The sequence below is a fragment of the Neolamprologus multifasciatus genome, chromosome 14, assembly GCF_963576455.1.
Source record: "Neolamprologus multifasciatus chromosome 14, fNeoMul1.2, whole genome shotgun sequence".
NCBI classification, from domain to species: domain Eukaryota; kingdom Metazoa; phylum Chordata; class Actinopteri; order Cichliformes; family Cichlidae; genus Neolamprologus; species Neolamprologus multifasciatus.
In genome coordinates, this window is record NC_140452.1 from 18443362 (window position 1) to 18460363 (window position 17002).

General features: G+C 40.1%; 2 protein-coding genes across 3 annotated transcripts; both read right to left on the bottom strand.

Annotated features, from left to right (window-relative positions):
- Positions 1-155: 155 nt before the first annotated feature.
- LOC146503911 (amino acid transporter heavy chain SLC3A2) lies at positions 156-6735 on the bottom strand. Of its 2 annotated transcripts, XM_085184611.1 has the most exons (9): positions 5067-6735; positions 4511-4859; positions 3235-3399; positions 3054-3136; positions 2905-2982; positions 2765-2820; positions 2484-2679; positions 1876-1983; positions 156-1567 (listed from the first exon to the last, which is right to left on the bottom strand). In XM_085184611.1, the coding sequence occupies exons 2-9, from the start codon at positions 4848-4850 to the stop codon at positions 1178-1180; spliced, it is 1416 nt and encodes a 471-aa protein (XP_085040737.1). In that variant the 5' UTR covers positions 4851-4859; positions 5067-6735; the 3' UTR covers positions 156-1177. The 2 variants fall into 2 exon arrangements, with proteins under 2 accessions (XP_085040737.1, XP_085040736.1); XM_085184610.1 differs by having other exon boundaries at positions 4511-6735.
- A 1882-nt stretch (positions 6736-8617) lies between these two features.
- On the bottom strand, positions 8618-14150 carry ppm1na (protein phosphatase, Mg2+/Mn2+ dependent, 1Na (putative)). Its single transcript, XM_085184619.1, has 6 exons — positions 13354-14150; positions 12052-12623; positions 10955-11072; positions 10747-10861; positions 10589-10652; positions 8618-8824 (listed from the first exon to the last, which is right to left on the bottom strand). The coding sequence occupies exons 1-6, from the start codon at positions 13757-13759 to the stop codon at positions 8792-8794; spliced, it is 1308 nt and encodes a 435-aa protein (XP_085040745.1). The 5' UTR covers positions 13760-14150; the 3' UTR covers positions 8618-8791.
- Positions 14151-17002: the final 2852 nt, after the last annotated feature.

The following is a 17002-nucleotide window of genomic DNA, read 5'->3' on the forward strand; positions in this document are numbered from 1 at the left end:
TGGGGGGGGGGGGGGTTATGTTCATTTATCATTTTTTGTGGCAAGTAAAAGTTGTCATAAAAAAAGTGTTGCAACAGTACAACACACTTTTTGATTTTTATGTTAACCATATTAGAGAGAATATAACATGGAGGTCTTTGAGAAAGATGTGAAAAAAAGTATAATTGCTTTATAGGTTTATTCAGATGCATCACACAAAGACTTGCTGATTTGACCAGTGAGATCACTCCAGATGCCGATGATGCGGTAAGAAAGTTTCTTGAGAAGTGAAATGCTGCACAAATTTCTGAAATAAGTAATCTGACATGATTCAGAGTGAAAGAGGTGAAAATGAGGAACGTTTACAAAAAAAAAAAAAAAAAGTGCCATATTAGCAGTGAATGACTCAGCAGTCGCATGATGGCAGCTGATTTTGTAAGTGTCATGTATCAATACTGGTTTACTGTTTTTAGAAAATCTTTATTTGTAGTTGATGAGTTTTTACTGTCATACTTTAAGAGTTGGGGGAGCAGCTGAACAGTTACTGGTACTGCAGCTTCACCTTGTGGTTACTTAGTGTAAACATCCTAAGATGGACAGATCATATTCCCAAGTGTTTCTTGTTTTCTCAGGCAGCCACACTTCACCACTAATTGAGTGTGGCAGAAAAGGGTTGTGTTGCAAGTCACGTTCATTCTTTTCTTTGATTGGCATCTTTTATGCTGTCCTTATATCCAGCATTTATTGTATCATTTTGTTAGCATATACTTAGTCACGCGCCTAAGTGACAGTTTCAAAAATTCAGGAAACTCAAAATACAAGAGAACACTTCCGTTACAGTAATAACACTCGGGATACTGCCAAATTTGTTGTAAAAATTATTTTTTCACTTCTGATATAAACACACTTATAATAGGTTATCTAAACCCAATGTGAACTGAGTATCATTTTAACTTTTTAAACACACACAAAACAAAGTTTGTGATGTGAAATCAAGATTTACTTGTTATCTCAGTTCATACAGTCATGCTATATTATAGATATATTACAGATCCCAGTGGTTGAAGGGGAACCACTCAAATGTTGCTACACAAAACAGTGACTTTAGTTTCAGTGACTTCTGAGCATAAATGAGAATTTTTTAAAAACAGCTGCATCACTGTGGTTTGAGATATACTGAAACCCGACCACAGAAACTCTACGAATAGTTTTGTGCTTCAAAAAGTTTGATTACGATGCCTTCGTGGGGCTGCAGTCTGAGACTGTAGAGAGATGTGGACCCAAAACGATCCATCCCTGTGCTGGCTACAAACAGCCCGGCATCAGGCAAGCTCGAGGCCCAGGCAGGATCCAGGCTTTGAGGCTGAAACCCGAAGTTGAGCAGAACGAGGAAGTGGACACAACCCCAGGAGCGCAGAAAGGCAAGAATTGGGGGAGATAAAGGAGAGGAAAGAGAGGAGTTGGAGGATGACGAGGTGTTGAAAGGAAGGAAGGTGAAACTGCCATACTGAAGCGCTTCTTCTCTGGCTTTGGAGAAGCTGAGGGAGGAGAAGAGCTGAAGGGCTGCACAGTTCATTTTGCCCTTTTCCTGAGGAAGAGGGGAGGATAGCGACAAATGTGAGAAAAATAAATACAATAAACACCAAATACTGCAACAGCTTTGCAAGAGTTCCAACTTCATTTGTGAAAAAAAGTCAAAGAACAAATCTTATTGAGACATTTTTAGAGCACAAGCTAGCTTCATACTGAGTGTTTGGTATCTAGTAGCTCGTCCATCTCTCTGTGAGACATGCAAATTTTCAGTGACATATAATACAAGCTGCAATGTTTCAGATGACATCGTTAGCGGTTAAAAATCATTCATCAATCAATTTAAAGTCTCAAACAAGGCTTTACCTTTGTTTTCTCCATGTCTTTATCACACTGGATTGCTGGTGATCCTGGCAGAGTCATAATCAACACCAGGAGTAACTTCTTCAGTTCCTGAGATGCGTTGCCTCCAACCTGTTAAAACAATGGAGAGAGTGGCCATATAACTACTAACTTTCCAAACCAAAGCTGAAAAAATAAATATGTAATGAAAAGTAGTGCATAAGAGCTGCGGTTTTTAGTATCTTTGTTGCATCTTTGTAGTCTGATGCTTGTAAACTGTCACATAGAAAGTTGACTAAGGCTACGTTCACACTGCAGGTCTTAATGCTCAATTGCGATTTTTTGATCAAATCCGATTTTTTTTGTCTGCTTGTTCACACTACAAATAAAATGTGACAGCAAACGCACTCTAGTGTGAAACCTCAAAGCGGCCCGCATGCGCAAAAGAAGACATCACACACACAACGCACTGTTTCGATCCAGACCAAACAGTATTGTTTGACTGATGGCCCTTAATATAAAGACTTGTTTCGGTCTTTACGTTTCCCAATTTTGCTTTAAGTTACTTTGTAAATCTGTAAAATAAGCATTTTTCTATCAAAATATACAAGAATCTTATAGAGAAATCTTACTGTCCAGCTGGGCCATATATTATCTCCTCTTGTTTGTAGGTGTCTCTCTACAGCACCAGCCACTTCCTGTGCAAACAGTGGGTGATGTGAACGAGGGAGAATGGACCTCATGACCACATCCACCAGTGTAACGTTGACCTGACCGGAGCCATTTAATGGACGCAGAACATCTGCCGTCTGTTTTACCACGACAATCCTGAAATTAAACATTTTTTTTCCAGCAATCCTTGAGCTTCCTTTATAACATAAAAAAAACTCTGTATTTACATGCATAACACCACCTTTCCTCTTCCGGACTACTGAATTCCCCAAAGACACGTCTCCACTCCAGCAGAGTCTGAAAAGTACACATTTAATTGGGAACACTGAGCCTATGGTAACGACTTGTAGCAAAATTCAAAACTAGTCAATATCATTTTACCTTTTCTGAATATGCTGCATCAGTGTCACAGATAACAAAACCTGCCACACCTTTTTCCAACCAGAAGTGGAGTGCACGCTGTGGAAAGAATATCCATTTCATATTTTATGAACTCCTGACTGAGTGCATGATCAGAAAGCAGGTTTTACCTGTGTGGTAGCTGAGAGGTTTCCAGTTACATCCTGAAGTGCCAACAGATCCCGTTTACACAAGTCAAGCACAATTTTGAGACCTGCAGGACCAGCATGAAGCCTGTTAATCAGTAATAAAAGGCCCATAAAACCACGTCTGAAAGCCATTTGCATAAAAAAAAAAAAGTATTTTACTCACCTGCTTTGTGGCTCTCACTGAGCAGATGTTGCATCCAAGCCAGTGGAGCAAAGTTTTTATCAGCGGCAGTGAGGTTTAAAGGAAAGACCTCAACATCAAACACACCCTTCAGGATTAGAGCCCCTATACCCAAAGACCTGAGGTAGGGAAGCTGCTCATGCATTGCTTAAGAAAATACATATCAGAAAGAGTTACTTATTTTTAATCAGAATGCCATGATATTCAGTTTCCTCATGTGATGGGTTTGCATTCATGTTTATGTCAGTAGAGCTGTTATTTATCATTTATATTGAAGAACATGTTGCACACAGATGCTCATGTGGGATTAGAAAAATGTTTTCTATTTTCAAAGCAAAAGCAACAGCACTTTCTCTGACTCTCATAACTTGATACAATCATGTGGTAGCTAACAGTATTAATCACACAGTCAGATTAAGTAGTTATCAGCACAGAGAAGAACCCAGTGCAGCTTTTGGCCTCACAGTAACAGTGAAACTGTTTAACTAAAAGCAATAAGTGGTGCAAATACAGCCACACTTGCATTTTTGGGTACAATAACATTTGTGTGGTTTTAAAAGCCGTTATTGGCCCTACCAACATAAATGCGGTGGACAAAATAATGGAAAAAATGGTTTCAATGAAAACTGATGACTGCAGCTTTCCTGTTGCCATGACTGCCAGGAAGCAGGTAGTTAAGTGATGGTGAATGAGGTTCATCTAAGGCTGTGCACGCTGCAAATGTTGATATAGATCAGATACCATGTAATTACGGGGCCAATGCCTTTAACTTATAAAGGCAGCTTGTGCATCATGACTGAGATGAATCATCAATTTGTAAATTCTGAACTAATTTTGATCAGTCACTGTGGTTTTCACTTTCCAAAATAATCAGTCAAAGCAAAACATTTTTCAGTTTCTCATGTATTTTGAAAATGGGGAACTGGAATGTAAATGTGTCCGTCTTTAAAGCACTTTAGGCCAGGCTATACAAAGATTCAGACATTTTTCGTAGTGCATGTTTGAAGTCCCCCCCTTCATTTTCAAAAAACAAACATAAATAAATAATTGACCACATTTTAGTCGTCTAAAATTGAACTGAAAGGATCGAAGCAAAGTATCTATCTTATCGTGCTAATATCGATCCATTATCAGTGTCGGAATAGAATCTATCGATATTTGAATTGATCCGCCCAACTCTAAATTCTCCATCATGTCAATTTTTTAAGCATAGACATATTAAACCCAAATTTCAGCATTTTATTTCGGCGCGTCCTACCACACATGCCCTCTGAACCCTCGGTCTGCGCCTCCGTCCACTGGTCGGCCTGCAGCTGATAGAACACAGACTCCTGCCACCATTTCAAGGGCGTCGCAACCGGCCGGGGGCTCTTTATTATGATGGCGATGGAAGTGGCAAGTATGGTGACCCAGGCGAGCCAGAACAGCAGCACCAGGTAACAGCGCACTTTCCTCCAGCCAGGCCCATCAGCTGCCTCTAGCTCCTCTCTCGTCATTGGCCTCCACATAGAGTCGGACTCCGGAATGAGCAGAAGGCATGTCTCTGAGGCTCCCGACGGCACACTGCCATAACCCACATGCCCTGCGTTCACGGGCATCTCACGCTGCTGCAGGTGGGTGACAACCCGTTAGATTAAGGGGATTATTTTAACTTTAAATGAACATTTAGACACTCAAGCCGAAGCACGCAAAAGCTGTCCAACTGTCGCTTAAGTTTTCTTTGGACTCGCTAAGTTCGTCTCTTTCAGTAACTCGCTGTTTCAACGCGACACTGAGCACAATCACAAGGCAGCTTTGTAATGAGCTGCACCTACCTGCCTGACTCAGGTTCAACAATTAACCTGTTAAACTGTTGTCCCACTTTCTTACAGTGGTGGCGCAGTGAGGGACAACGAGTGTCCTTGTTCTCTTAAACAAGATTAAGCGTTTGGAGAGGGGGGCAGCACAGGAAGGACTATTCAAGATTTAATTTACTGATTATTTCACATCATTCTAGTTTGTCTTTTTTCAACACTTTTATTCCCTCGTGTACTCTGTGCTACTAATTGCTCGTGGGCATGTTTCCTCTTGTCCTTAGCTGCCCCTTAAATTAATTTCACTGGCAGTGATGGAAGGCAGAATTAACAGCTCTGAGTCAGCGCATGCAGCTCTGATGAGCTGAAACTAAAATTAGTTGAATTCTGGAAAATTTTATTCTTGCAGCACAAATTCACAACAATGGTCACTTCAAGGCACTTTACTATAGTAAGGTAAAGACCCTGCATCGTAATAGAGAGACAGCTCTTGGTGGCAGTGACATATTAGGGGGTTTTGGGGGGATTTTACCATTCCATTCCTCTGTTGCAACTCTGACAGGAAACTAGTAAAAACAGAACTGATTTTCTGAACAGATTTTCCTAGAAAGTCTCTGCCTTTAAAATATGCTCAGATGATTTCTTTTATTTATAAGATCATATGTATAAGCCAATCCTCTTTGTTTATAGCTTCTCTGCACTAGAGGCTGTGGCCATCCCGGCCAAGCAAACACTTCTGTAAAAAGTGATATTTCTAAAAATCCCAGTGTTGCCTGTAAAAATGACAAAATCCACTGAAATTGGAAACAATTGCAGCACCTGAAGGAAACAGCTGGTGAAAGTTTCCAGCCATTGGTTCATACCCAGAGCTGCTTAACTTCCTGTCATGAGGCAACAGAGTCATTTTAAATCAGTTTAAATGAACTTAAATGCCACAAAACTCAGTTATTACTCACATTTTATATATGGTAGTTTCTTTGTGCCTTCCTCTCAGGTGCTTTTCTTCTTCTTCTTCTGCACCTCTTCTTGTTTTTTGTTCTCTCTTGTTATGTTTGTCCAAACAAGTGTTCAAAGCTGAGGGATGCTGCCCTGAGCTGAAAATTTCCAGTGATTCGACTTGTCAGGAGTGAGGAGATGTGAAGGAGGAACAGTCCAATAAAAGCTCTGCTCTCGGAGTTAATAAAGAGGTGCCGGGCCACATCACACCCTCGCAAAATATTCTGATGAACCCGTGAATGTCAGAAGGAGACCCCTAAAGTGCCCCATTGTTAGTTTTAGAGGGTTTTTATTTGGTTTTGGATGATGAAAACAAGAGGGGTGAAAGGAGTCTAGTTTTTGGTCTTAGCTCAAATTGAAGCTGAAGGTGGAAAATTCAACAGTTGTTTTTTTTGAAAGCCTAAGTTAGGATAACACTTATATTTTAGACTCTATATGTGAGACTAAAATATTAAGTGTTAAAGTAAAATAATTGTGACTGTCTATAATTTGAAAGCTGTACACATGGAGCAAAATAAGCTAACTGTGCAACAGAGATCCACTGGCTAAAACTCCACTGCAATTTGAAATTCACATTGACGTAACACATCACACCCGCCCTCTAAAATGCTGTAGATCTTAGAAGTAATGAGGCAGATGTGCTAATTCCCAGAAACCTCGCATCCTCTTCATCCAGTTTGGTCCTCTAACCCCCCCCCCCCCCCCCACCCACCCCCGTCTTTCTCCTAACCTCTCCTTCATTCTTTATCCTTTTGTGTCTCTCGCTCTGGCTTTCTTCTCTCGTGGCATACGCTTATGTTGATGTAACAAGTTATTGCCATCTGTGCGACCTTTGCTCCATGACAGCACCGTGCAAACTGATTGTTTACCGAGAGATACTGTGGTCCATCACAAATGTCAGATCATTTGTTTTCCTCATACGCAGCTTGTATACAATATCACATGGCAATGTAAATGAGCTGCATTACACAGACGCTTCCACGATGAGCAGATAACTATCAGCGTCTGACCAGGCACTGTGTGGTTAAATAATATTAAATACTCCCTGGATAAGCAATAGAAAATTGATGGGCAGACCCACTGTCATAAAGTACAGTACTGTACACAAGTCATGAGTCACTACTCACATCTTAGCGTTTTGCTAGTAAAATGCGAAGCTGGTGCAACAATTTAATGAGACACGCAAATATTCAAATATTGATATAAGGCAAAAACACAGTTCATTCTAACAAGCTTGATAGTCAACATTTGCTATGACCCTCTTTTACACATGGACTTTTTTAGTCAAGCGTTCTTCTGATTTCTTTAAGTCATGTTCAGAAATAGTTCTGCAGACCTGAAGGACATTCAAAGCTCTTCTTTGGACCTCGACTGCCTTTTTGTTTTGTCCTGTGTCAAGATGATTTCACACTGCTTCAATAATCTTGGAGTCCATGAGGCCAGTCTACGACTAACACTCATCCACTGTGTGTTCTTCTGTCCACTGGCCATTGGCAGTGTGTTTGGGATCATTGTTGAGCTAAAAGAAAACGTTGCCAATCATACACTTTCCAGATGGTATTGCAGGGCGAATCATAATCTGATGGTAATTTTCTGTGTTCAGAATTCCATCAATTTTGAAACAATCCCCAGAGCCTCCACTGTGGTTTACTAATGGTTGACAGTCACTGTTGTATCTCTCGCCTGACCCATTCTAAGCATACTGTTGTAATTTGAACCAGAAATTTCAAATTTGGATTCATCACTCTGTAAGAGCTGATTCCTTCCAGTTCTTGTGTCATTTGGCACACCTCAGCCTTTTTCCTATAAATGGCTTCTTCAGGGCCAACCTTCCACTGAGGCCATTTCTGATGAGTCTTTGGCGACAGTAGATGGATTAACTCAAGTACCAGATGTGTCTCTCAGATCCTATTTCTTAAGGACGTAACTTCCAGATACTGTTCATCTGCTGTAGGTAGTTTTTCTTAGAGGTGTTGCCACTTTTTCTTTTGTCCTCCACAGTTGTCCAGATCCATCAAATCTTTACAGAAACAGAGATCTCTATGCTAAGATATGCCAGCAAGTCTTTATGAATCACATCGTTGCTGCAAAAATACTATTTTGCCAGTCAAACTGTGGTATCTTTGTTATTTTCTATAGATTCAATTAAAGAAATACGAAGAAATTATGTGGAGTGGGGTTTTTTTTGTTGGTTTTTTTGCCTAATGACACAATTTTAAAATTGCTTTTTGCTAAGTTCTGTAAGTGTGTAGTGACAACACTGTTTCCCTAGGTTAGGCGACCTTTTTTATGCTTTAATGATTCATAGGTCAGTGTTAAGTGGCTTAACAAACAGCCATGAAAGAGCTGGACTGAAAAACCATGAAAATCAGCCAATGTTCAAATAAAAGATTTGAAAGATCTCCAGAAAGCCCAGAGGACTATTGCTAAAGACCACGGAGGTGCTCAAGACGTTTGCTCAAGACGTTTGCACATTAATATAAATTTTTTAGATAAACAGTGTCACCCAGCCACCCACCCTCCCACCCCAAGTGAATTAAATACAAATAAATAAATAAAAACACATGCAGTGGATGTATCATTTTGTTCCTCCATATTTAATTTGATTTGACCAGAAAGCAAATATATGTGGCTATAGCCAAAAACAACAATGCCCTATACCCAAAAACATTACTTAAAGAATTGTGCTTAGTGTGGTCCACATCTAAGAAGTGTCTAAGCTTTCTTCATGATGTTGATTCTTCATGGCTTTAGTTTGAGTCTTCCTCTGATCCTTCAATGTCCTGAAATGTCACAAGACAAAAACATAGTTATTTCAGATAATGCTATAAAATAGAAATTCTATTAAGTTGTTTTGCAATTATTATTATTTCCTCCTGAGACTTGGATGAAAAACAAATGTTTTGATTATTCTGTTTCAAGGAAACACATTTTAAACTTGTTATTTATTTATTTTTCATCTTCTGTTCCTGGAAGTGGACAATAAGTCTTGTTTGATCACAGAATGCTATGATGTCTGAGCGAGGCCTAAATATATTTTACTCGGAACTGTGGAAGTGGGGTCGTGCTCAGAGCTGTCAAGTGATGAGGGGGAGGAGAACCAGACATCAGTGCAAGAAGGTTAAAAATTACGATGGAGGACATACCGACTTTTGGGGCGCCTGAGAAGTGGTAACATGATAACACTTCTTCTTCATTATGGATAAGAAGTGTTGCACAAGCTAGACCTCTGAAGTGGTGGGATTTGAATCACTGTCTGTCTCCAAGGGGATCATCGTGTGAAGGGAATCATCTTTCCATGGCAGCCTTGTTACATTCTGTTTAAGAGAGTTGTCACTTCAGAGACTCCTCAGCTCATGTATTAGTTTGATGGACTCCCTAATCTTGAAAAATTTGTCTCAACTTATTGAATTCGTTAAAACTATAGGAAACGGGAAATTCGGGTCATAGGTTATGTATGAAGTCATGTGGTGACCACAGATATACTGAAGAAGTTTTAATGCCACCTTTAGAAATAACCATCTCTCTCTTGTTTGTGTGCTCCTTTTTTATAAATAATGTCGGGTTGCCTGTTTCCTGTTTGATGTAATCAGAGGAGCTCCTGTTTCATGGTTGTGGGCAGCATTATTCTGTTTTCTTGTTTCATCCTAAAAATTAAATTTCAACCCAATTTCTGTATAGTTGAAATCGAATTGATCCTCAAAAGCTGTTATTTCCTCCTCTGAGATTTTAACCTTCCTGCTCTGATGTCTGGCTTTCCTCCACCTAATCCCCTGACAGAAATCATTCTGACTCCCCTTTCACAGTTCTGAGTTCATTTAATTCTCTGCTTCCTGAAGTAATGACTTAGGTCAGACACTGAAGACACTGAATCAAAGTTTTGTTTTGCAAGAGGTAAAATTACTGTGCATTGCTGAAATCCTGCTAAATGTTTCAAAAGAATATGAAAACTGCAATTTCCATCATTTTAAAGAGAAAGTCTGTGTGCTCTGTTAGCTCAAACCCCACAATGTTGTATAGAATAGAAAGCTCGGGATTTCCCCTTGACAGTACAGAGGGAGTCATATAGATTGCATAAATGGGCTTGATGTAATGGTCTCAGATTTATGTAACAGACAGAGGACAAAAATGATTGCTGGGTTTTAGGAGGAAAGGTTGTACTAAATAAAACTGGGATTTGAGCAAAAAAAACAAAAAAACATTAAACATACTGTCACAGAAAGTAAACCTGCAAGTCTTCATACTTCAAACTTAAACTAGAAGGTTGATCAGTCACAACAACAGCTAGTTGCAACCATATGTGTTTAATTTTAAAATCCATATTCCAAAATTTCATTCTGTTCATCTGGATGTGGCGTTCTCAGTGGGAGAAATCCACAACTTGTGGTTTGGTTAATGTCAAGAGAAATCCTGCCCTCAGATTGTCCTGCTCTCTAGAGCCTGTTATCCCTACTTTAAGGTTTTCCAACTGTAATGTGACAGAAGATAAACATCCATAGATCTACCAGCTTTTGTGACATTTCTAATGCGTGTCTTCTATGCATTACCATTGGCTCCTGAGTCCTTAGAGCCATGATGTGTTTCTGGTATGCTGAGATGATACAGTCTCGCCTGCAAAGGTAGAAGCACTGAGAGTAGGTATTTGATTCTCCAAAATTAATTTCACTTCAAATAGATCAGTGTTTGCGGCGATTCGTTTGCTCACTTGCTGGTGATTCCTCCTCCTGGGGGCAGTCCCGGAATCTCTTCTGCTGCTAGGAATTTGATCACATATATAAGGTCAGGGTCCTCATCTCTGCACCTCATCATCTGGATAATTTCTGTGGAGGTCAATGAGTAAAACAACCTGCTTATAAAAATGGAAATTAAGAGCGATCTATTTTAGCATGCAGCAGGAAAGTTATCAGCAGTACCTTCCACTTTCATATCAATTTGTTGCTCAAGCTCTGCCTCTTGTTGCAGTGCCTCCTGTGACACCTGGGGGGCGCCAGGGAAGCAGACAATGATGATGCTGATGTTATCCAAGCTGCCCTGCAGAGGGAGACAGAGCACTTTGATGCAGATCGAAATAAGAGTAGAAAGTTACATATACTTAAATGCTATCTGAGGTTGTTGTATTTTTTCCATGTCGTGGGGAAAAACCTGGTTTGTTGGCTTTTTTTTTTTGTGATGTCACATTGTAAACTACATATTATAGCTTGTAACTCTGGAAAAATGCATCCTGGAAAGTTATTGCAGTGCTATTGCCATCATCCTGTTGCCTATGAAGTGAGGCTCAGTGTGTACTGGAACATGCAGTTATTCAGCAGGTACAGTAAGCCTTTTTAGGTGAAATAAATAGCACCCCATCGTAGCCAGGATAAAGTGTCTGAGCCAACGTCAACAGCCTCACATTCAGGCCTAATCCCGACCATGTGCGGCTTTTCTTCCCTCCAATCTTGTCCCCAGGATTCCTTAATACAGCTATTTATAGAGCATGGATAGTAACTAAAAGCATTAAGAACACCAGCAGGAGTAATCTACTTATGTAACAAGTCGTTAGCATAAAACCTCCTCACACAGACTCTCCCCACCACCACCCCCCTCTTGACGTAAAGCTTGCCATTCACAAATCCACCTGTGGTAACTCTGAGTCTTACTGAAAGGTCCAGTGTGCTGAGTTTGAAGTAAACAGAAGGACTGCTAAGATAAGACCTCGCAATAATACACATGTGTTTGGGAATTAAGCAGTTCAGTTTAAATTTTATATATATATGTGTGTGTGTGTGTGTGTGTGTGTGTGTGTGTGTATATATATATGTGTGTGTGTGTGTATATATGTATGTGTGTGTGTGTATGTGTATATATGTATATATATGTGTGTGTGTATATATGTATATGTGTGTGTGTATATATATGTGTATATATATACATATATGTGTGTGTATTCTTTTAGAACATTGCAAGTCTGAGTGCTTCTATTCGCAAAGTGCTTCACTGTCACTGTGGATCTTGTGGCCTGATTTCTCACCTTATAGAGGCAGAGATCAATGACTTGGGTACAAATCTCTCTCAGGTCATCGCACACCTGCAGACGGTTGCGTACAAAAGCACACAGTTCTTCATTTCCAATGGCATCCCACACACCATCGCAAGCTAGAATTAGGAACTCGTCTTCAGGCGTCCTCTCCAGCTCGTACACCTCTGGCTCCGGAGACACGAGTTGCTCCGTCTGCGACCTCCAGTCCACCTCCTTGAAGTCAAAGTCACCCAGTGCCCTGGAAACAGCCAGCGAGCCATTGATTCTCTGCAGGGTCACTGAGCCTCCGGCGTTCTGGATCCGCTCCTTTTCTCTGGGGTTGAACGGCTTGTGGTCTTCAGTGTAGAAGACCACCTGGCTGTCATGGCAGAGCAGAGTGCGGGAGTCTCCGCAGTTGATAAAGTAAATGTGGCGCGGAGAAATCAGCACCCCTGCTGCAGTGGAGCCACTTCTGTCCCAGTTGTCCTGACGAGCCAGTTTGTGCATATGACGATCAATGTCTAGGAAGCCTTCACGTATCCCTTCCTTTACTTGCTCAGGATTCTCGTTTGTTTGAATCCCACCTGTTGGAAAAGAGGGACAATCAAAGATAGATGTTTGACTTGTGACATTTTACATTTAACTTTTAATGACACAGAACAAGTTTAGAGTACTGAAAGTGCACTGGAGAGACAAACATTACTGAGCAGTACTGTAGCTGTGAGCAAACGTGAAAAACTCAATGTAGTTTTGTTTTTTCTCCCTGTAGAACTGCTGGATTGAAATTACATGTTTAAATTCAGTCCCTGCGATGTTTCAAGTGTTTCTAAAAGCATCTAGAATTTTTGATTTGAAAAAAAAAAATGAATACTGTAGTGTAGTGTGGTGTTTTGTTTTGTTTTTAATCCACAGTGTGCTGTAACCCTTAAGTCTCAATCTTTTATAGCCTTTATTAATCAGCTCTTAATTAGCTATTTTGTATTCCTAAAGTAATTTAATTGACCTGTTTAGCAAAGGATTCGTTTTGGGACTGAAAATACACATGTTCTGTTAAAGCATTTAACTTGCCAGACCGCTTCTCCTTTGCATGATGTTGCTTATTTTATTCTTTAAGAGGCTTTGGTCCTAAGCAAACTACAACGAGTGCATTTCAAGTCTGAATGTTAATTATTAAAGCCACAAAAGACTGGAAGCGTTTTCCTGTCAAAGAAGTAAAGTAAGAACATGTTTGGGGCTACGTTGAAGGTGTTTAGATATAAATATAAGTTTCTAAAAATCTTAAATTTTGATTCAGAGTCGGTGGTTAACACGTACCTGCAGCCAGGATGTGATCCAGCAGGTGTCTGGCACAGTACTGTGCCACTGTGGTGCCTGCGTGTCCATCAAAAACAGAAAAGTAACCCCAGTCTCGCAACTCTGCTCTCAGCTGGGGCATACAGGCGTGGGCATCCTCCATCTGAGCCCTCCACCCCTGCATGCTTGCCACAGCATAGTTCAACCCCACATGAGATCCCCCCTCAGACACATACTTTTCCAAAATGGGATGCTCCAGGTACGGGCTGGGTATTCCGTCATCTTCATCCAAGTTGTCCTCCTCCCCAGGCCCTGTCTCCCTGGATCCTCCTTTGAAGAAGAAGGTGACCATCTTCTCTGTCTCTTTCACCAGCTGTCGGAGGAAGGAGGGAACCTCCACGTTGCTCGCCCGGCGTGCTGTCCTCATCACTCCACGGAGTCTGTGCTCAAGCTTCCTGCTCGACTTGGCGGCACCTCGTCTCCTCCGGGTGCCCCTCCTCCGCCCCTGTGTTTTTCTCAACAGGTCCAGTGCAACAGGTAGGTTATAACCCTCTTCCCCCCAAAGCAGGGGAAGCAGGTAAACTAAAATTGTTTTTACAGTGAAATCCGGTTAAATGAAACACTGCGTTAGTTTTCTATTTAAAAACATCAGGGGCATATTTTTTTAAAAATCCTGCGACTTTCTTGTAGAGAATCCTCCCTCGTCAAGACCTGGTTCTCACTGTCTGTGGGGTTTTTTGTTTTGTGTTTTTTTTTTTTTGTCTCCCTCTCTCTCTTCTTTTCCTCTCACTTTATCAACCTGGCACTTCTATTGGCTCATCTATTTCCATGGATTTATCTCCTCAATTGGCCCCACCCACTTCCTGTCCTTCTTCCTCTACCTCTGACTGTGTAGTATTGGCTCTGTAGGTAATGCTGGATTATCACATGGTCAGCATGCCAGCACAAGAGTCCTGTGTCTGCACACATGCATGGATTATAATTGGGACATTTAGCAAAACACTGACAGAGCCCATGATCAGTCTTGCACGTCTGTGGGAGATTAACATCTCTGACGATCTTTAGAGAGAATTTTTGAGTGACTCATCAATCCTATTGTTTATTTGTTTAGGGATCATCACAATACCTTGTGAGGTTGCCAGTGTTGTCCATAAGTCAGTCTATAAATGTTCTTAATTTGCTTGAAATTTGATTATTGGAAATAAAATCATCCTAGTCATCTGTATACGTCATAATCTAGCTAGCACATTTTATTTGATAATCTAATCGTGTGAATGAAACACAAGTTAATTTCAAGTGTCGCTATATCGCTTAACAACACTAGGTTCAATGTGCCTCATCATAAAGACCAGTGAGCTCTCCTGTTAAACAAGGGAGATCACTGAGAGCTCAAAAAGCCACGTAGCAGACTTTGAGATGAGCACTGTGTAAATAAAAATGAGATATTTTCATTTTTCGTAAGGTTTTCTGCAACCACTTACTCTCTGTTTAGGGTCAAATAAAACTTAAGTAGAACTTATTTTGGCATGCAGTTATTTCTTTTAAAATGTCAGGAGGCAAATTGGTGGATTTAAAAAAGTGCAACAAAACAAAATCACTGGCAAATATCATTGTGCTAAAGTCTTGAGCCACCCTTCATACCCTTATATTTTGCTTCCAAGGACCCAGACTTTGTTGACATGAAGTGGTCTTGAGAAGTAGTTCTCCGGGCTTGAAGGTCATTTCTTTGGGCTGCTTTTCACAGTTTTTCAGCCCAGCCCTTATACTTGGCCATTTTCAGGGGAATGTGTGTTTTTGTCAACCCACTTAAATGGGCTATGAGTCATTCAAGTGTAAACAAGGTATCTTACCAGGGATGAAACAGACAACTTAGAACCATTGTAAAATTGTAGTTTGAGGCAATTTGCTACTAGCAGCCTGTAAATACATCATTTCTCCTCTTCTCTTTTGTTAAATGTATTTAAAAAATTCCCAAAGATAACACAGTTTGACAGGCGATTTACCATGTCAACAAGGTGATTCCCAAATAGATCCATAATAGCTAAAAACCTAATGTCTCATCATGGTGTGCAGTGTGGCCTTAAAATTGGAAAATGTAAAAAAAAAAAGTAGCAGACCTTAAAAAATTATCTAAGGAGATTAAACAGTATTTGAAAGTCATATCCTTACGAAATGGGTATAAACCCAGCAAATACCTGACAAATAAATTTGGTCCTTAGTGAAAGAGAGGCTGAAAGAAGTTATTCTTAAGGAAGAGAAATGGGAAGAAAAGCTGAAGTATGTCACTTGACACAAGAACTGGAATGAAAATATGTGACAACAGGTGTTTTAGAGTGATGAATATGACATTTTTATTTCAAAAGTAAAATAAATTGTTGCTTATCAACATTTTTGTTTCAGTCATCTGTTAAGCATGGTGCAGGGTCTGTTCAGCCAGTGGTGTTGGAGAAAAGTATCATCATAATTTTAATTCAACATGCATTCCTCTCTGGAAAGTGTCAGCTGGGCAGTGGCGTAATCTTTCAGGATAGAAACGTATTACCCATGCAGCAAAAGCATACCAGGATAGAAAAGCACACAGTAGAACATTAGCAGTCATGCATGGGCTTTCACCAGTTCCCAAGCTTGAACTTGCCAGAGAATGGAACAACTGACTAAAGAAGAGCTTTGAATGTCCTGTGAAAAGCCTGGAAAATTATTTCTTGAGACTACTTGAAGACTGCTTGCCTAAGAGAGTTCAAGCTGTTCAAGCGGAATAAAGGCAATCATAATAAATATCGTCTTTCACGCTCATTAAATTTATACAAAATCAGTATTTGCTTTATATACTTTACTTCCATGTATTTTTGCACATGCTTTAATAAGTCATCGCACATATTTCCCATTTCCTAGCGAAATTTTAACAAAGTGTGTGTTGGCCCAAGACTTTTGGACATAGCTGTATGTTCAGATATTGACTCCCAGTGAGTTAATCATGAGTTATATTCACTGTGAAGTTGAATTCTATTTGTTCAAACTGGACTTTTGAAACTTTTGAACCACTGGCCACCATTCTGCCTTAAATGTTGAGAATGGTAAATGGTACCAGCTCCTTTTGGCTATGTACCATCATCTCTGATGTATGACAGAAATCTAAAAGAGGTGCTTTAATGTTCATATGAAACAGAAAGATATGCTGTTTAAGGCTAAAATGGAGGATATAAATAAGCTAAAGTAAAAGTGGAAGTTGTTCACATGAAGAGTTAGATGATATGCAGTAAACTGGCCCTCGAACTTGTAACCTGCTGATTGTGTGTCAGATGACACCTCTGCGTCTTAATCTAATTAGTTTGTGTATTTGCGATTTCTGACCTGGTTTAGAGGTTAAGAGCGTTAAGGTCTATATGTGTGTATCTTTGTTGTCATCAACCTAAAAGTAGCACTAAACCTTTTATAAACGGACACTGGTCCTTGTGTTTGTCTGATCATGGAAACTGCCAGGTGTATAACTCAGGATGCAACTGTTTTTTCAACATAAATAAATGTAGAACTGTCCAATTACATGTGACGCTAACAGTGGATAATAATGACTGTTTCAGCTGCATGTGTAATGTGCTGTTGTCTCTCAAATCATTTCATGTTTAAAGCAGTCTGTCAGTTTTCTATCCCGGTTATGGAAATCATTCAAGAA